Below are 15250 nucleotides of genomic sequence, written 5' to 3'. Positions count from 1 at the left end.
GCCAAAATTGCCAAAACTGCATTTGATTTTCAAAAGTGACAGGACTGGAAATATTAATTGTCCAAGTTTGTCCTAAAAGGCATAAACAAGTCTACCCTTGAACCTCATTTCTAAATTAAACCGCAATGGCATGAATCACAAATAGCATGAGGGTGAATAAAATTCTCCCGCTGTAATAATGATAATGATAGTAGTTAAGTGAAGATATTTGTAATCTGTCTGCAACACATGTGGGTCATGAATTATTAATAACAATATCAATGAACTGGTCTATTTTCACACATAAGGCGCATTAAGTGAAACAAAACAGTCAACTAAATCATCATCAGAGCAACCTACGATGTGCTCCCATCTTCAAAAAACCTCTATGTGTGGTACGGCAACGACCCAACTTGTGCCCTTTGCCCAACTCCTGTGACTCTTAAACACATCCTAACCAGTTTTAAGACCAGCCTCACACAAGGCCGCTACACCTGGAGGCAAAACTTGAGAGTAAAAAAAAATGCAACCAATTTCTTGCCCCTGAGAGCACCCAACCGCATCAAAGCACCAACATTAATTTGAGAAGGACAGAAAAGCCCAACTATCCCCATACCATACCAGATGCTGAACACCTAGCTATGGTGCGGGATTAGAAGGGGCTAGTCAATATCAACCAACAACTAATTTTCCCACCAGAGATAGCAGCCACCACCCATAGACCAGACTTAATAATGTCTGTCAACTTCATAGAGCTCACAACCCCCCGTGGGAGCCAAAGAGGCCTATGAGTGAAAGAAATTGCACCACACAGAACTAGCAGCAGTCGTGCAACACCTAGGATGGAAGGCGAAGGTCTATCCAGTTGAAGTGGGATGCAGAGGTATTGTGGTTTGTTCCACCATCAGGATTCTAAAAGATCTTGGTATCCGTGGACAGGCTCTGCGACAGACAATTAAATCAGTCTCAGAAGCAGCCAAAAGAAGCAGCCAGTGGTTATGGGTTAAGCTATGGGTTAAGGGTTTCCTACTTGGCCCAGAAAACACAAGGACCTAATCACATATCCCCACCCACACCACCTCCCACTTGAGACCACAGGTAAGTTAACAGGATATGCGTTCAGCTCTAGCCTTAAGTCAGGGGATGCAACACCTTGCATAGTTCAATGAGCTGCGTACCATAAACACCAGGCATCAGTCATGTTTGGGCATGGGACACAAGCTCAGGCTTGATCATCCTGTAGCTCGCCGCTTTTGATGAGGGTGTGTAGTATTGAAACATTGAAACACCCAGTGATTCATAGATACACTGCCGATGATGTATCCCAAAATGTACACCCTTCCAATGGCTGTGAAGTCACACTCCACTATCAACATCAAGATAAATCTCATGGCAATACCACCTATTGGCACAATGGACCGTTTACCATGACGTACGGTGTTTTTATGATTCTAGGTAAACTTCCTCTACTATCACCTCCAATATGTTGGTTGAAAAGAACTATTTCGTTGGAGAGTTAAAAACATTATTATCTTTGATTTCTGATCAGGGACACACTCCTACTTTATGTAGTCGGAAATAATTCTAGCCTTATCTTTGTAAAGACTAGTTTCAATATAGTCAAGGGGCAGTGGTACTATAAGTGAGTGAAACTGTACACACTAGAAAAAGTCTTCTTTGACATTCTGCCTGTCACCATAAGTCATAATTTATTCTTAACACTGACTGAATATGGTCTGATATTATAAGATTTTCTATAGGCGTGGGTTTGAGGACCCTATCCCAACCTGTAATGTAATTAAAAGAAAAAAAGACAGAGCACAAATGTTAAAAATCTCTTGTAAAGTACATTTTTGCATTGAGATGCCAACAGTAGGGCAAGGATCAGGATGAAAGTTAGTGGGGAAAAAATACAAATATAGAGGAAGAAGTGTGACACATCTTGGGTTAGTTGTTAGTTACAGAGAAAATGTTAAATTTCAGGCTACAAAATCCCCAAAGCCTAAGAACATAGGTTAAAAATATAAAAGAAGATGGGTCCAAACCTTGTGTTCTTCCTGCAAAACACACAAAATCAGACAAATAAAACAAACATCAGTGATCAGTGTCAACAAACATAAAAATGTTTACTTTACATTACAATTGATAAACAACAAAACATTATCACATCAGGACTGATTTTCTACACAAGTGAAAGGTGTGGGCATGTTAACAAACGCGATGATACGTTATATCATGTCACCAAGCATGCACAAGGAGGCAAGTGAAGCGTGAGACATGTTAACTTCTGTACTTTGATTCTTTTTTAACTATGACTTGCTGAATACCTACAAATTCTACCTAAGAAGGACTGAACAGAGCTTCAAGCATGGCTTCGAGCATCTGTGGCATCTTACCTCTTCTTCCTCGCCAATGTCTGTCATGCCCCACATGTAGTTAAGCCGTACCTGTCGTCTTTTCCAGTGCTCCATGAAGAGAACAGCTACATAAGAAAGCATACAAAGAAAATTGGTCACTACGTCAAATGAAATTTGCAAAAACAATTTAAAAAAAACCCAGATACTTAAGTTGGAGGTATAATGTAGAATAGGCTTTCTTGTCTTACACATGCAGAACAAAATTGTGTGGTTAGCCTGACAGCTCACTGTGAAGCTGCTTTAGACCTATCAACAGCAGAATAGAATAAATTAAAATAGAATAGTATTAGGAATGGCTTTTTTTAGTTATTCATGTCCAATACTGATACTACACTTTGGAGTATCCGGTATTACCGACATAAATCCAATACGTTCTTTTCTGCTCCAGCATACAGTTTGCATCTTATATTTCAGCCTAATTTAGCAATTATAAATGGTCTTTGTGTTGGTAAGCTATTCTTCATTCTGTGTTTTCATAAAAGCCTAGCTGTTATGCATTGTAGTTTAGTAAAAAATAGTTTAGTAAAAAACATCCATCCATCCATCCATCCATCCATCCATCCATCCATCCATCCATCCATCCATCCATCCATCCATCCATCCATTTTTATCTCATTATCCGTTACTGGGTCGCGGGGGCAGCAGTCACCCCCCAAATCACATTGCACCGTACCAACCTCCCTAAACCTCCCTGCGGGTGGTGAGTCCACTGGAAAGTATTAACCACCCTAACTGGGATTCGAACTTGCCCAGGAGGTGAACCCTGGGGTTCCACACCAATGACAGAGACATTGCCTCTGGGCCAAAGCGCCACTTAAATACACAGTTAATATTGTTAAACATTTGAATCAAATCAAATAACTAAACACAGCAACCATAAATATAAATAAACAAACAAAATAAACAAAGTCAACATTATGACACTACTCCGTGACTGGAGTGATCCCCTTCTTTTGGGCAATTTTATGTTTTTGATTATGTTTTCCACTAAATCCGTCTTTTCATTGAAATAACATTGTATGACTATGAGATGGTGCTGTCACAAAGGGATAGCCCACAGTTATTGTTTGTTTTATATGAGAAGTGAAATTTGACCAACACTTCCTCTGAATCTTACCCCAAAGAGACATAAAGACAGAAAAAAAGACAGTTGCAGGGTTGTCAAACAGGTGGCTTGCACGAGCTGTTCCACATGCAGTCGCCAACTTCCAGTAGCCACAGACACGATCACACAATGGGCACATGGTGATGTTGTTCCTTGGGTCGCAAATCTCCATACTGAAAACAATGGATAAAAATATTATTTTTGCCAGTGTGTATAGTAACTGGCATAAAGTAAGCTAAGTAAGTAAGCAAGGCAACTATGAACATGAAGCCACATGAACCATTACAATCCTACTGATGCCAGTTCAAAACCCTTGTTTTATGCAAGGTATATTTTTTTGCAAAATTATACCTGGGAATGTTGTCGTCAACAGTTGCACAGCCGTAGAGAAATACAATGACACCAACAATGGCTGCAGGAATTAGCATCTGTGTGTATACACCCAACCAGGCAAAATACAGCCCAACCTTTTCCCCATAATATTTTCTGTGGAGGGGAAAATAAAAAATGTGTGGTAAACATGTCATGTGTCACACAAGACTGTAGCTTAAGAACTGCAAAGGATACATAAAACAGTAAAATAACTGGTGCTTGGTACAAAAAGCAATCATGTTGACTTGACCTGATGAGCGCAATTGGTTGGTACTTGTAGAAGACACTGTAGCTGGCCCATTCCTCATATAACAGCTAAAAAAAAGAGCAAAAACATTACTGCCTTTTTGAGATTGTATATTCAAAACTATACAGACCATTGTTGATATATCAGAAAATTAATGTAATGCAGCTTTTCAAACCAGTTGCTAACCATGTTTTTCAGCTAAAAAAACACAAAGATTTTTCAATTCCTCTTAAGACGACTATAGGTGGCTGTAAGGCTTCGTTTAGCAGGGTACCTTCTTTGACCTCTAGAACAACTCTGTGGTACTCTTGGTCATTCACCAAGTATTTGTAACCTGTTGTCTATAGTAAAATAACAAATTTAAATATAGCAAAATCTACCAAACACAGGATAATTTGCAAAATAAAAAAGGAAGTGTTAAGTAGGTGAGTGATTGTACCCTTAGACTATAGGTTTCAGGTCCAAGTCCACCAGCTGCCAAGTTGCCACTGAGTTGCCCTGAGCATGGCACCATCCCTACACACTGCTCCCCAGACGCTTAAAGCTGAACCCTGCTCACTTTGGTGATGGGTTAAAAGCAGAGGCCATATTTCATTGTGTGTGCAGTGGTGTGACATGTCACAATGACAAATATATTTAACTTTCTATTTTTCTTTTCATCAAGCTGAGGTTGCATGACTTTACCTTTTTTTAAGTCGACTATAATGCGATGGATGTTGCTAATGACGATATTGAAATATTTTAGGTTATCTAAAAAGATAAAGGGATGTAACAGTAACTGTAACAGTAATAATCGTATTCACCTGTATTCACCAAAAATGAGAGATCTTATAGAAAATGTACACAGAAGTGCTTTGCTATTGGACTTCTGCACTAGTCACAGTTTGTCCATAAGAAACACCATGTTCAAGCATAAGGGTGCCCATCAGTGCACCAGGGCACCAGGACACCCTAGGCCGGAGGTCAATGATCGACTTTGTAGTCGTGTCATTTGACCTCTGGCGGTATGTCTTGGATACTTGAGTGAAGAGAGGGGCCTGGCTGTCAACTGATCACCTGGTGGTGAATTGGATCCGCTTGCAAGGGGTAAAGCTGGACAGACCTGGCAGACCCAAGCGTATCGTGAGGGTCTATTGGGAATGTCTAGTGGAATCTCCTTGTAAGGGAGGCCTTCAACTCCCACCTCCAGGGGAGCTTTGACCAGGTCCCAAGGGAGGTTATAGACATTGAGTCCAAGCGGAACACATTCTCCTCTTCTATTGTTAGCTACCGCTGTAAGAGGCTGTCCGAAGCTGTGGCCAGCTCTGTACCATCCTTGCTCGAAGGTTCATGAGGGTTTTTCCAAACAGTTCACGTGTTTTATGGATCTGGAGAAAGCTTTCGACCGTGTCCCTCGTGGTATTCTGTAGGGGATGCTCCAGGAGCATGGGTTCGGGTCCCTTTGCTAAGGGCTGTTTGGTCAAAATGGCAGCACGCAGGAGTGCAACGGCTTCTTGGGCTCCCGGAATCGAGTGCTTTTTCCCGAGGCCAACTCTTGCCATTTTGCTTGTGTGAACAAGAGTTTAAGGTACAGCCGAACCGAACTTTTAAATATAAGGGATGGTTCGGCCATGGGCTCAACGAGCTCAACAACAACAACAACCGCGACCATCAGACTCGGACTCAGGGCCTTGCTGGGCAGACTGTAGCTCTTGAGGACACTGGGCTGGTGTAGCGGTGTGCGCGGAAGCAGAAGAGGGGCAAATGGGGGGACTGCTGGCTAGGCTAAAGGCTAACAGGAGACCACTGATCCCGTCTCTGTTCCTGTCTAATGTCCGCTCACTGGAGAACAAGATGGACCTGTTCTGACTGAGGCTGGGTGTTTATCGTGAGATGAGGAACTGTGCAGTGCTTTGTCTGACGGAAACCTGGCTCAACAGATTCTACACCCGCTTCGACAATCCGAACACTCACCCCTCCATCAGCAGAAGAGCCGCTCAGCGTGACCGCAGCAGATGTGAGGAGGTCGCTCCAGAGGATTAACCCATGCAAAGCTGCTGGTTCCGACAACATCCCCGGGTGGCTGCTGACGGGCTCCGGACACCAGCTGATGAAGGTACTGACAGACATAGTCAATACTTCCCTCCAACAGGTGACAGTCCCCACTTGTCCGAAGACCACAACAATCATTCCTATCCCAAAAGCGTCCACAGTGACAGGCCTGAATGACTATTGGCCAGTAACCCTCACTCCGATAGTCATGAAGTGCTTCAAAAGACTGGTCATGATCCGCATTTAGGACTCCATCGATGTCACTAAGGACCCGCATTAGTATGCATACAGGAACATTAGATCCACAGAGGATGCCATCTCCTCTGTAGTTCACACAGCCCTCACCCACTCCTATGTACGCCTGCTCTTTGTGGACTTCACATGAGCGTTTGACACAATTAGACCGCAGACCCTGATACAGAAACTCAACACACTGAGCTCCACCCTCTGCAACTGGGTACTGGATTTTCTCAAAAATAGGCCGCAGTCTGTGAGGATCCATGGCGTCTCCTCCTCCGTCACGCTGAGCACTGTGTCGAGCTGTCTGATTGTGAAGTTCACGGACGATACAGTTGTGGCCAGACGCATCACAGGCAGGAGGTGGAACATCTGGAGAGTTGGTGTACAGAAAACAACCTCTGCATCAACGTTGAAGAGTTAGGCAACTGGACGTGAATTTTCTAAAAGAAAACGTTTCATCTCTCTTCCAGGAGGCTTCTTCAGTTGTAACTGGTGGTGGGGAGTACAGCCAATATATACTCTGGGTGTGAAAGAATAAAGCTACTTCAGCTCCCTCTGTTGGGTGGGGCTTTGGGGTCAACTGGTAAAGTGTAAACAGTCGTTAAGAGTCTGATGGGTCGTTGTGGTCCTCATCAGAAAGGTTTCGGTCACCTGCCTCTTTGTTGTGTGAAACTGAGGAAAATCTTTTGGGTATTGTTCTTAAGAGTGCTTTGTATGTGGGTGATGTTATGTTATGTCTAAGCCAATTTTCTCTGTTGAGTGACGTTTTTTTCCGGTTGACAAAAATTGCTTTTTTTTTTACCCGTCTCTTAAACTATCTGTCTTCCCTGGACAAAATGTGAACATTGTTGTCCTCAAAGGAGTGTGTTTTGTCCTTGAGGTGTATGTGAACAGCTGAGTCCAGTCCTGAGGACTTCAGAAGGGGGAGACACCACCCCCCCTGCACATTGGAGGGACAGTGGTGGAAGTGGTCTCCAGCTTCAGGTACCTGGGAGTACACATCTCCGATGACCTCACCTGGAGAACCACCACTTCCTGCACACCAGCGCCTCTACTTCCTCAGGAGACTGAAACGCACTGGACTGGGGAGCTCAGTCCTAACTTCGTTCTACAGATGTGTGGTGGAGGGTCCTGTCCTCCTGCATCATCGTGTGGCTCGGCGGCAGAGAAGAAGCCCGCCAGATGCAGGAAACAGGCCTCTTGCATCATGAAGTACCCCACTCACCCTGTAAACGCTTTGTTTGTCCGCCTCCCATCAGAGCTTGTGAAGATAGAAGCCCCTTCCAGCAACTCAAAGGCAGAGGACATTAGAGGCAGGGGATAAGGGATACTTTACAGTGACCTCCTTAATACCCCTGGAAAAAATTCTGGTTGTTTTCCTCAAAACGACAAGAAGAATCTCGAAGACACAGCAGCTGAGACTCAGCGTGGACAGAAGTCACGACAGAAGTCACAAAGTTTTATACTGCGGGAAATCTCCACAACTTGAACTGGAGCGAGAGCATGCAGCCTCCGTGCGCATACGAGACGATTTGGCAGAGAAGAGTGTGTGACTGCAGCTTAAATAGGCTGCCCACTCATCAGCGATAGCCGGTGAGCACAGGTGGATCAGGTCTCCTGATTGCTGCGCTGCAGCAAGCATGACACTCTGATTGTACGTAGGAAATAAGTCTGAGTTGTAGATCTAGACATTTGCGCAGAAATAGAAGATGAAACAGTCACAGCATCAACAGCTGCAGTAAACATCTTAGCATTTTCATCAACAGCAGTTCACGTCTGTCTTTTGGTCATTGGTTAGGTGTCTGTGTCTGTATGTTTATATAGAACCTGCTCGTTTTGACATTTCCATCTAATAGGCTTTGCACTCTGGCCAAAGCGTATGCTACGCGTATCTATATTTATAATCTGGTTGTAGTAAAATAATTAATGTTTTTACACATGATGTATGCTGGATAGAATCATTCTTAGCCCAACAGCCCAACCAGTGATGTACATTAGTTACAGTGTATGTGCTATTTTGTTGTTTTTTTTCTTACCCTCCTGTCATTTGGTCCTCCATTTACACCATCAATGTCTCCCTAAAACAAACGTGCAGCAACATTTTTAGACACACACATACACACACACTTTGTCACGTCACAATATTATGTCAATATTATTGTATGTAACTTTGAACATAATACAAAAAAACCCAGAATTAGCTGTATGTTATCTTGTCATTTTAGGTCTGCAGGCAAAGGAGTATTATCGTATATGTATATACTCACATCATGCAATGGAAAAGCAGATGTATAGACCCCATTGGCTAGTAGACTTGATATTCCTGTTAAAAGATAAAATTAGTAAAATAAATATGACTAATATTTGAATACAGTCACACTTACAGTCACACTTACAGTCACAGTCACTTAGTCACATCTTACAGTAGAACCTTGGTTTTTCAACGTAATTTGTTCTTGAAGGCCATTCATGAACAGGAAAAGTTCGAAAACTGAAACAATTTTACCTATATGAATCAATGTTAAAATGGATTAATCCATTCCTAGATCTTGGATGACTGTTTATTCAAAGTTTTTCAACAGTATTTTGTATACAGGTCCATGCACGAAACCCTCCCTAATAATAGTCCAATATTATCTGTAAGAATCACTTTTGTTTTTTTCCTCCAGTAACAACCTGATAACGCAATGCCTGTGTTACGCCGAGATGATGCAACTTAAAAAATGTTTTGAAGTAAAAGTTAAAGGGAATTGGAATCTGTAATTAGGTTTGGACAACATTGGCAAATTGGATATTGGCAAAAAGTTAATATCAGACATCCCTAGCTATTATGTCGATGTAGGTTTTATGAGGATGATACCCAGGTCAAAACAGTCAAGTAAAAGACAGTAGGGATGTAACGGTACAGGAAAGCCACGGTGTGGCATGTACCTCGCTATGGACATCATTTACAGGTACATTATTTAGGGGTTGTACAACGTCAGGTCCACTCTCGTAATTAAAATCAACACCAGCTAGTCGCTAATGATGATGTCATTATTAAATAAATCATAGCAGGAGGGAACGCCTTCTAATGTCTATTCACTAAAAACATACAGATTATACACATAAATGTTTTTTACAAGAAAAAAAATCACAAATTGGGAGAGAGATGCTGCAAAGATGTGGTCCTTACTAAGAACTTCAGGGCTATGTTCCTTCAAAAAAACCCAAAATGGTTCGAGATGATGATGTCATTATTAAATAAATCATAGCAGGAGGGAACGCCTTCTAATCTCTATTCACTAAAAACATACAGATTATACACATAAATGTTGTAAATTTTACAAGAAAAAAAAATCACATATTGTGAGAGAGATGCTGCAAAGATGTGGTCCTTACTAAGAACTTCAGGGCTATATTCCTTCAAAAAAACCCAAAATGGTTCAAGCCATGTTGTGATAGCTTTCAGGGTTACCCCTTTCAACGCTTTTTTTACAAATAAGATTTGTTTATACAGGACAATGTACCTTACATATTAAGTCAAAGAATTTATTTGGTCATTTTTAGGAAGCTGAATCATTTGTTTAAAGGAACATTCACACATTACCTTTGTCCAGTGGAAGTCTTGTGTTATACTCAACTTCAGTCAAACCCATTATCACAAAAAATATCCCTTCCTTCTAACATTCAAGGAAAAAGACCTTGTAAAAGTGAACTTTTCATTTTGGGTCTCTGGTAGCTACGGGCGATGTTTGAAAAATGTTCACTTGGTCTTTCGTCTTTATAATTAATCTCATATTTTATAAAACAATACTCATATCAAGTTTTAAAAACACAATTAATCTAGGTGTCTGACTGACACATCTGACAATGGCAGTGCATATTGTGTATAACAATACAGCTGTGGTGGATAAATGTGGCCAATTGTTCCCCTGCCAGCAAGACAAAAGAGACTTCTTTCTTCTTTCAGACCACATGCTCATTTTCTGTTGTGGACAGCATTTTCTAAGCATTGTATCATAAAATGTAAAAGTCTTAAATTAAGGACTTAAGAGCAATGTGAAAATAAGCAATACATCAAATTTGGAGAACTGGAGAGCCACCATTTTGGAAATTCATATAATTAATCTCATATTTTATAAAACAGTACTCAATACTTATATCAAGTTTTAAAAATACAATTAAACTAGGTGTCTGACTGACGCATCTGGTAATGGCAGTGCATATTGTGTATAACAAGCAAGACAAAAGAGATGTACTTCTTTCTTCTTTCAGACCACATGCTCATTTTCTGTTGTGGACAGCAATTTCTAAGCATTGTATCATAAAATGTAAAAGTCTTAAATTAAAGACCTGAAATCTACATACTACATTCAGTGGTCATACCGTGGAAAGTAAGTCCGCGAAGTAGAGGTGAGATAGTTATTATATAATTTACGTATATATTTACTCTTTACAAACCTCCCCCACACTGTTATCAACTCTCCCTAGACTGTATTACCCTTTTCCACACAATTATATGCACAGTAGACTTGTATAATCTGAATATAAGACTTTCCATAATGCCGACCTACAGCCGCATAGCTTTTACCTTCATTTAGCATGTCCAATAGTTTTACTTTATCACCGATAGACAGCATCTTCCGCTGCCTTTTGGTCCCTACCGCAGGTACTTTTGCCGGTCCAGAGCGTTTTGTCGACATTATGGGGTTTGATAAACTCGAAATTGCAAGAGAATTTGCACGTACGTAATGTCAATTTGGCAAGCTGTTTTACGTACGTGTACATATTAAACCGCAACGTTATTGGCGCACAGGTAGAGAAGAAGCGGAGTGACTTTTTAGCCAATCAGAATGCAGAACACAATGCACGATGCAAATCCGTGAAGTAGCGAAACCGTGAAAAGTAAACCGCGTTATAGCAAGGGATCACTGTACATCAAATTTGGAGAACTGGCCACCATTTTGGAAATTCTTAATTGTGTTCACTTTTATGTTTGTAATTGTATGTTATGTTTGATGTGAAAAGAAATATACCCACACTTACCTAGAGAGTACTTAGCCCAAGTGCATCGTGTCCTCTTCAGTATCCCAGAGACCTAATAAAACAACAAATAAAAAGCTTTTTTAAATAGAAGGCCCAGAATTGAACTACAGGCTGTTCCAATCAATAGAAATCTACATACTACATTCAGTGGTCATACCGTGGAAAGTAAGTCCGCGAAGTAGAGGTGAGATAGTTATTATATAATTTACGTATATATTTACTCTTTACAAACCTCCCCCACACTGTTATCAACTCTCCCTAGACTGTATTACCCTTTTCCACACAATTATATGCACAGTTGACTTTTATAATCTGAATATAAGACTTGGATTTATATTACGAAATAAATTAAATAAACGACCAGGGAAAACAATGTAAAATACATTCTAATTTTAAATTGAAATTCTATGTACATGCACTTTGATTGGATGCGGCAGAGGTTAGCGCTCAGCGGCAGGAGGAAGAGCACAGGAGTGGTGATACAGGTGCAGCTCCGGATGCAGGTGAGCGCCATTCGAGTAATCAAGCCTCTACTTATATTAGTAGGAGCTGGGACCAAGGGGAGAGGAGAGTGAACGGAGGCGTGCATACCGGTGAAGACGGACCGTATATGAAAGCCAGGTACAGTGCACATTATTGTAAAGAAAAATAAAGGGTGTTAACTGTCATCTGTGTCAATGTCTTCATTCGGGCTTAACAGAAGCCTGAGAAGATGCAGAGCATTTAGGGGGCATCGTAGGGCGTTCAATTAGGGTAAACTTTCACCAAACACAAGAGCCCAAACTTCACAGCAACGCACTATAGAGCAACGGTGCAGAGTGGCAGACAGACAAGGAAACAGAAGAGCATGCTCCATGCATGCTGTGTTCGATCTCCTCTAGGTAAACAAAGCTACCAGCAATGTCTTTTACTTTATTTTTTGCTATATCTTTACTGTTTAATTTTTTTTAGGTTACAAAAGGTTTTTTTAATCATAAAAATAAAGAAAATATTGGAAATTAAAAAAAAATATTTACAGTAAAATACCACGATTTAGTGAACCTCTCGCGAGATTAGGATAAAAAAAAATCTGCGAAGTACTGAGGGAACGAAAGGAGAACAGTGATATAGAGAGGGAACACTGTATTGCAAAAGAGGCCATTATATTTAATTCTCGCTCTTGTTTTTCTCATAGGCAGAAGACAGGAGGCGGAGCTGGAGGTGACAGAGTTAAAGATGCTAAGATTCTCTTTAGGAGTGACAAGAATGGACAGGATCATGAATGAGGTCATTAGAGGGACAACACAGACAGGAAGGTTTGGAGAAAAAACTAGAGAAGCCAGATTGAGATGGTTTGGACATGTGCAGAGGAGGGACAGTGGATACATCGGTAGAAGAATGTTAGAGATGGAGCTACCAGGTAGGAGAAAGAGAGGAAGACCAAAGAGGAGATATATGGATGTAGTGAGGGAGGACATGCAGATAGTTGGAGTCAGAGTAGAAGATGCAGAGAACAGGGAGAGATGGAAATCAATGATCTGCTGTGGCAACCCCTGAAAAAAAAAGGGACAAAGCCGAAAGAAAGAAGAAGAAGAAGCTCTTGTTTTTCTCTTTTTAAAAAGCGGGGCCGGATGGTGTGTTCCAACGATTAGGGGATCACACTCCTTAGCCTCCCAGGAAAGTCTATTCCAGAGAACTGAAGAGGAGAATTTGGCTGATAGCTGGAAGTCAGATTCAGGAGGAACAATGCGGTTTTCGTCCTGGCTGTGAAACACTGGACCAGCTCTATACGCTCCACAAGGTGCTCGAGGGTTGTTCAGCCCTTAGCAGAGAAAAATAAACAAAAGGCACAACAAAACAAATGTGACTAGCGTGTTGTTCGTTCTATTCATAAGCCACAGAAATACTTACTATTGAGCTTCTTGTCTTGCTGTCAAAGAAATTGTCCTTGTCTGACATATCGAATCTGTTAACAACAAAATGAGAGATTTGTAGTTCAGTATGGGATGACATGGGATTTTTAAACATTTTGCATGCAATTTGATGTTTTCAGGAAAATTTATACAATATAAATGATTAGATTTTTGTAAGGGTCTTAAAGGAGACAAATCCTAGATTTTTGTAAGGGTCTTAAAGGAGAAAAATCCATTTTATTTTACTTCAGTGTCAAAAACAATGTCCTAGTACAGATGACACGCAATCAAATCAACCACAAGGTGGTATTGTGTCATGTTGCATTTATGCACATCTTAATGTGTGATCATAGTGTTGTTAAAAGTTATTAAACACCACTTGGGTTCTGACCACGGCCTACCACAGCACACCCTTCTGCCCAATCGGAGATGATGCTGCAAGATATGCTGAACGATGTTGGCCCAGCTCTTCTGGGCCATGTCCCAGAAGAGCTCTGGAGTTAATGTCAGATTGTTTACAGAAGTTATAATGGTTTCATTGCTAAGCTTAAAAAATATATTGTTCCCATGGTTTTCCCAAATCAGAAACCATAATTCGATAGATCTGTTTGCAAGGCAAAACATATGAATACAAGAACTACCTAGAATGAGGGGCTTATTTTTCCGATGACATGGTGCCATACAAGGTGGCTTCATATGTGAAGGCTGACACATGACACTTCAGTGACTAAGTGGAGACCAATCAGGACAACAAACACATGTGGCAGGGATCAGGACTCATAGGCTGCTGTTAATCCTTTAGCTAGCAGAGGAGTTCAATGTCTTGAGAGATGTTGAGATGTCATGAGATTTTCACCGGCAGAGGTTCCACTGGTTCCGATAGAGTCCAGCTAAAGTGTGGTAAGGGTTATCTATTGTACCTCTATGAGCATGACATCAGGAGAGCGCTTAGGAGAGCGACCAGCAGGTATTAAAAACATAAGGCCGCAACACAGAAGTCTCCAGCACGAGTAAAGGTGTGCAAATCTGTTTTATGTGAACTGTGGCTGGTGTAACAGTGATCCTACAGCACTGCTCCCGTGACCTGGAAAATGTTATTATCAGTTGTAAACTCTCTTCTTCCTTTCTGGGCGGTGTTTACATGCCGCAGGAAGCACGGCAGGCGCTCACCAACCAGATACTGTCGGTGGAGTGGACAAACCAGGGCTCCTTATTTAATATCTCACTCACGAGCTCCCAGAGTACATACAGTTTATTAATTGCCAATTAGAAAGGGGAACACACTGGTTCACACTGTTCCTCAGTCTGCACTGGGCTACTAGGACTACGCCATGGCCCACCTGATTCCTACCTACAGGCAGAAACTTAAAGGGTGCAAACCCGTAGTAAGGACATCAAAGCATTAGTGCAATAGAGCCATTAAGGAACTTGGACTGTTCTGACTGGGATGTGTTCAGGATAGCTCACAACAGTCTGGAAAAGTGCACAGAGGCTGTAACATCCTACCTTAGCTGCTACGAGGACAGCTGTATACCATCACAAACTAGAGTGAGTTGCAACAACGACAAACCCTGGTTCACAGCAAAACTTAGAGGAGGCTTAAGGAAGGAAGGAAGGAAGGAAAGTGAACTACTTGTCTTTGTGACACAGCACACCACTGCACACAACCAAATATGACCCCTGCTTCTAACCCATCACCAAAGTGATCAGTGGGCAGCTTTGAGCAGTGAGTTGGGACAGTGCCATGCTCAGAGCACCTGAGTGGTAACTTGGCAGCTGGTGGACTCGAACCTGAAGCCTTCCAGGCCCCAGTTTGCTTCCTTAACCACTAAGCCACAACTGCCCCTCAAGGAAGAGGCATTCGGGAGTTGGGACAAAGAGAAGTACAAGGAGTCAAAGTACAGGTTTAGCAAGGAGGTGAGGAAAGCTAAACGACAGT

General features: G+C 41.6%; 1 protein-coding gene across 1 annotated transcript in view; it reads right to left on the bottom strand.

Moving 5' to 3' along the window:
* Positions 1–15250, bottom strand: part of ano1a (anoctamin 1, calcium activated chloride channel a) — a 54674-nt gene that overhangs the window by 22143 nt on the left and 17281 nt on the right. Inside the window, exons 6-15 of the mRNA XM_008309854.3 lie at positions 13310–13364; positions 11420–11471; positions 8659–8714; positions 8428–8469; positions 4124–4188; positions 3853–3987; positions 3514–3674; positions 2376–2461; positions 2025–2036; position 1756 (exon numbers count right to left, since the gene is read on the bottom strand). Of these exons, the coding sequence (XP_008308076.1) occupies position 1756; positions 2025–2036; positions 2376–2461; positions 3514–3674; positions 3853–3987; positions 4124–4188; positions 8428–8469; positions 8659–8714; positions 11420–11471; positions 13310–13364 (665 nt within the window). The remainder of the gene's footprint in view (positions 1–1755; positions 1757–2024; positions 2037–2375; positions 2462–3513; positions 3675–3852; positions 3988–4123; positions 4189–8427; positions 8470–8658; positions 8715–11419; positions 11472–13309; positions 13365–15250) is intronic.

The sequence above is a fragment of the Cynoglossus semilaevis genome, chromosome 5 (genome assembly GCF_000523025.1).
Source record: "Cynoglossus semilaevis isolate Cse_v1.0 chromosome 5, Cse_v1.0, whole genome shotgun sequence".
NCBI lineage: Eukaryota > Metazoa > Chordata > Actinopteri > Pleuronectiformes > Cynoglossidae > Cynoglossus > Cynoglossus semilaevis.
This window is presented reverse-complemented; position numbering and strand designations above follow the sequence as displayed.